We start from the raw sequence: 4,715 nt of genomic DNA on the forward strand, positions 1-4,715 counted from the left end.
TGAGTATCCACATTCTCCGGGGCTTCCCCCAGAAGCGGAGTGCGTGGGGAATGCGCACACTGCAGCTGCGGAGAGGCCGTGTTCAGTCAGCCAGACCTGGGCTGAAGTAGCTGTGAGAGTTTGTCAAGAGGAGGGAGGAAGGCAAGTCCGGACAGAGGAAAGATGGGACATTCTAAGGATGAAAATTTGAGAGGACCAGGGAGGGGGCTTGCATTTGGGGCAGCAACTGAGGAAAACAAGGATGAGATTCATGAGACAGCTCTAAGATGGAGAAATTCTTGTGTACGAACCTATATAGGAACTATGTACGTTGAAGAAATGAACACACTCGTGTCTAGGTAACATACTATTGATTTCTCCTGCTCTCTGGGTATCTCCACCTACTAGAATGAAGCTCAAGGCAGACGTTTTGGACTGTCTGTCCACTCCTGTATCACACAGTGCCTGGAACAGTGCCTGATATGCAGTAGAGCCAAGTAATATTGATTAATAAGTAAAAACATCTGTGGTAAAATAAAATTTTAAAACAGTTTAAAAAAATGTTTATTGATTTCACAGAGAGGAAGGGAGAGGGAGAGAGAGAGAGAAACATCAATGATGAGAGTCATTGATCGGCTGCCTCCCGCACGCCCCTGACTGGGGATGGAGCCGGAAACTCAGGCATAGGCCCCGACCGGGAATCAAGCTGCGATCTCCCCACCCGAGGTCGATGCTCAACCTCTGAGCCACGCCGGCTGGGCTAAAACAGTTTAAAGCAGAGAACTGACCAATAGCCCAAATTTCTAAGCCAGAAACTTCTGTTTGAGTTATCTGCATTGGTAAGCAGACACGATTAAATTTAAATTGAATTTGCATACTTAGCTGACCCTCATTCTTTGATGGAGCAGTAAGAAGCAACTAGGGGCAGGAGGGGACCCTTTCTGGTCCTGGACGTGTCCTTCATCTTGATCTGGATGGAAGGATATGCAAAAACTAATAAATCTGCCTGGCCGGTACGGGTCAGCGGTTGAGCATCCACCTACGATCCAGGAGGCGGTGGTTCGATTCCCACCCAGGGCAGGTGCCCAGGATGTGGCTCCATCCCCAGTGGGGGACTTGCGACCTGAAGGGGCAGCGGATGACTCATCACTGATGCTTCACTCTCTCTCCCAAACTAGAGTTGTACACTGGTCCATTTGCACACTCGAGATGCATGCACTTACTGTACTCCTGGCACGCCTTCATATTTTTAATTTTTTTTTTAATGTCTTTATTGATTTCAGAGGGAGCAAGGGGTCTGCACGTCGTACGTCCCCCACTGGGAATGCAGCCTGCAACCCCCCGTGTGCCAGGACCGGGAATCGAACCCGCGTCTCCCGGGTCGCAGGCCGACGCCCAGCCACCGAGCGACAAGTTACTTCTTAAATAGGTTCTGACCGCGTGCGCGCGCACGGCGCTCTCAGCGCGCGTGCGTGAGCGTGGGAGCGGTGGGAGGCCGCGAGCGGGGACGCAAGGGAGCGTGAGCGTGCGCCGGCGAGAAAACCGGAAGCAGCGGCTTGCGGCTGTGCGCGCGCGCGCCCGCGGAAGCCGGAAGCCGGCCCTGCAGCCCGGAAGCCGCGAGCGATGGAGGGTCGTTCCGCGGGTCGCGGCCCTTCTCGCGAGGGGTCGGCGGAAGAGGCCGAGCCCCCGGCGGCCGTGTGGAGCGGGGACAGCGGCCACGTGTCCCAGAGCCAGAGCCACAGCAGCGCGTCGGGGCCGTGGGAGGACGAGGGCCCGGAGCCGGGCGCCCCGGGGCGCGACCTGCCGCTGCTGCGTCGCGCCGCCGCGGGCTACGCCGCCTGCCTGCTGCCCGGCGCCGGGGCGCGGCCCGAGGTAGAGGCGCTGGACGCGGGCCTGGAGGACCTGCTGGCCAGGGTGGACGAGTTCGTGGGCCTGCTGGACATGCTGCGCGGAGACTCCTCCCACGTGGTGCGCGAGGGCGTGCCGCGCATCCACGCCAAGGCGGCGGCCATGCGGCGCGTGTACGGCAGGATCGACCGGCTGGAGGCCTTCGTGGGCATGGTGGGCGCCGGCGTGGCCCGGCTGGAGGAGCAGGTCGCCCGGGCGGAGGCCGAGCTGGGCTCCTTCCCCGGCAGCTTCCGGAAGCTGCTGCACACGATCCCCGTGCCCGCCGTCTTCAGGGCGCCCGCCGCCCGGCCCCCGCCGGCCGCCTACGCGCCCCCGCCCGTGTTCCGGACCGAGGACCACTTTCCCGGCGGCGGCGAGCGGCCCGCGGTCTGAGCGGCCGGGCCCTGGCCTGGCTGCCCGGGACCCGCCCCCGGGGCCTTGTCCAGCCTTAATTCCGCCGCCCGAGGGCGTCTCCAGCCTTAATTCCGCCGCCGGAGACCCTGTGCGCAGACGTGCTGCTGGAGGGCGGAGTCGCGCGCTGTTTCTCACGCTCTCCGTAATTATTTCACGTGGGATGGATGCTTTTTTTTTTTTTTTTTTTTAAACGTCTTCCGAGTCCAACCTGAAAAGCTGCTCGGTGGGAGCGATCGATCGGGGAAGCAAAACGACTCAACTTATATCTGCGTGCACTGTGGCAAACTGTTTGTTTTTATGGACTGTAGGGCTCAACAAGCAGTATTACTTTTTAAAGATTTATAGATTTATACGCTCTCTAGAAAAACTGAGCCGTGGAAGCGTCGTTGTAATTTTTATCCCTAATAGTGATTGGATTTCCCATCGCTGACTCTTGGGGTCGCTGGTAAATTACGTAGCGTTCTATGAAACTTTCCGTTTGGGCTGTAAAGCGAAGGAAGTTGGACAGCTCCTTAGGAAATGTATTGACTAATTGCAACGAATTCGGAAGTTGTATTTGAAAGGAGGACCTCGCCACCTTGATTTTGTTCATAGCAAACATGTCTATATAATGGTTGCCAACGTTTGGTTTATCGTTTAAATATTAATAAAATTTTTAAATTTTATTGGAAAACCTGTCCTTCTGAAAAGGACTTTGGGTATTCCCTTTTTTTGTTGGTTTGAAAATAGACATGTTGCTCATATGATTTTCGGAATGGGATAGATAAAGGGGCTTGGGATACTTCATTTACAACGTGTTGTTTCTCTCCCCTCAAAGTGAACAGTTAAATCATTTGTTTGGGTGATGGGTATTAGGATTTTGCTCTTTCACCCTGACAACATAGAACTTTAAAGCTCCCTCGCAGATGCAACAGGCCTGACCTTGATCTGTTTTATGAGATGGGCCTAGACAGCAGACCTCCAGTAAGCATGCAGCTTAGGTTGCTCTTGTGTCATTTATCATAGGTCTTTGATGTTGATGGAGTAGGTGTAATTCTCACTTACCTGTCTTTAGTGAAAAGTCTGATCACGTCATCTCAGCCTTAGCTTTCATGGACCTTCTGTGTCGTTACACGTTTGTATTTTTTATTCAGGGTCACTGATTACAAACTGAAGAACTGCATTGAAAAGCTGAAAGAGCAGGTAAGCTGCATGTAATATTTGGCAACCACTGGGCACAGCTGTAAGTAGTATATCCCTGCAGTGTAGTCACTGAATAGGGAAATAGCTTCCTTACAGAACGTCTGTGTTGCTAAAATGTTCTTTAAGCCAGTGGTTAATATTAAACATAGTAATAGTTTAATAGTAATTAGGACAGATTATGAAAAAATAGAATAGTGTTTATGGTTAATATTAAACATAGTGATAGTTTAATAGTAATTAGGACAATAGAATAGTTTTTGTGGTTAATAGTAAACATAGTAATAGTTTAGTAATTAGGACAAATTATGAAAAAATAGAATAGTTTAAAAGCTGAGATTTAATATCTGCATAATAGACACCCTACATTCTAGAACTCATAAATGTGTTATAAAGTAAAACTTTATTAATTAGGAATATACAGGGTGTCCTAAAAAATGTATATACACTTTAACAGCTGATAGCTCAATTAATGTTTCTTTTCAGATTTAATCCATTGGAATTAATAATTATTAAGTTCTGGAGGCATTTCCTCTGATTCGCTATCTTCATCTTCATTAAAAGCTGCTGCTACTGAAAGGGTTTGTGGAGCAAGAGTTGGAACAGTTTCTTTAGGTTTACTTGATCCAAGTTTGATGGATATGGCTGAGGCTTTCTTAGTCGTCTACCTATGGCAAATCCAAACTTGGAGATCTTTGTAGGCTTTGTTGGGACGTCTGCAGCTGCTTCTTCAGCTGATCGCTCCTCAGCGCTGAAACTGGAACTTTCCCTCCATTGCCGGCTTCCATCCCCAGTTGGGCATGTGCAGGAGGCAACAAGAGATGTTTCTCTCCCACATCCATGTTCCTTTCTCTCAGAAACAAAAACCAATCAAGTAAGCAAGTAAATAAATAAAATGGCACCTTCTCTTTAAAAAACAAAACAAAACACCAAAAGCAGTTTATATGCCACAGCACTATTTTCTTGTAAAGGAAGGCACACCGGAGATAAATTTAGGATCAGCTCGCACGTGTTCAATTAGTTGCCTTGTTCCGACAGAGGGTGGCTGGAGATATGTCGTTTCTCTTCCTCCAGCGGCTCCAGCTCCCTGTGGCTTCTCCTCTCCCACCTTCCCATTCACCATTTTCCCCGCTGCCTCCCCCTTGATTCTGATGTATAAAATCAGTGGCAAAACTGCCATTTCCTGGAGCATTCTCTCAATCATTTGAGATTTTGCTTCCCGGCAATTGTCAGTCCAGCTCAAACTCATAAAAATC

The 4,715-nt window shown here is 50.2% G+C and overlaps 1 protein-coding gene across 1 annotated transcript; it reads left to right on the forward strand.

Annotated features, from left to right (window-relative positions):
* Nucleotides 1-1,593: 1,593 nt before the first annotated feature.
* BLOC1S4 (biogenesis of lysosomal organelles complex 1 subunit 4) lies at nucleotides 1,594-4,361 on the forward strand. The gene is made up of 3 exons (XM_087817112.1): nucleotides 1,594-2,881; nucleotides 3,414-3,462; nucleotides 3,946-4,361. Exon 1 carries the CDS (start codon nucleotides 1,603-1,605, stop codon nucleotides 2,257-2,259), a length of 657 nt encoding a protein of 218 aa, XP_087673238.1. The 5' UTR covers nucleotides 1,594-1,602; the 3' UTR covers nucleotides 2,260-2,881; nucleotides 3,414-3,462; nucleotides 3,946-4,361.
* Nucleotides 4,362-4,715: the final 354 nt, after the last annotated feature.

Source organism: Miniopterus natalensis, chromosome 1, assembly GCF_054644295.1.
Source record: "Miniopterus natalensis isolate mMinNat1 chromosome 1, mMinNat1.hap1, whole genome shotgun sequence".
Lineage (NCBI taxonomy): Eukaryota > Metazoa > Chordata > Mammalia > Chiroptera > Miniopteridae > Miniopterus > Miniopterus natalensis.

What these genes read in the sequence shown, in the direction of transcription:
- BLOC1S4 (XM_087817112.1), top strand. Translation starts at nt 1,603, where the DNA reads ATGGAGGGTCGTTCCGCGGGTCGCGGCCCTTCTCGCGAGGGGTCGGCG.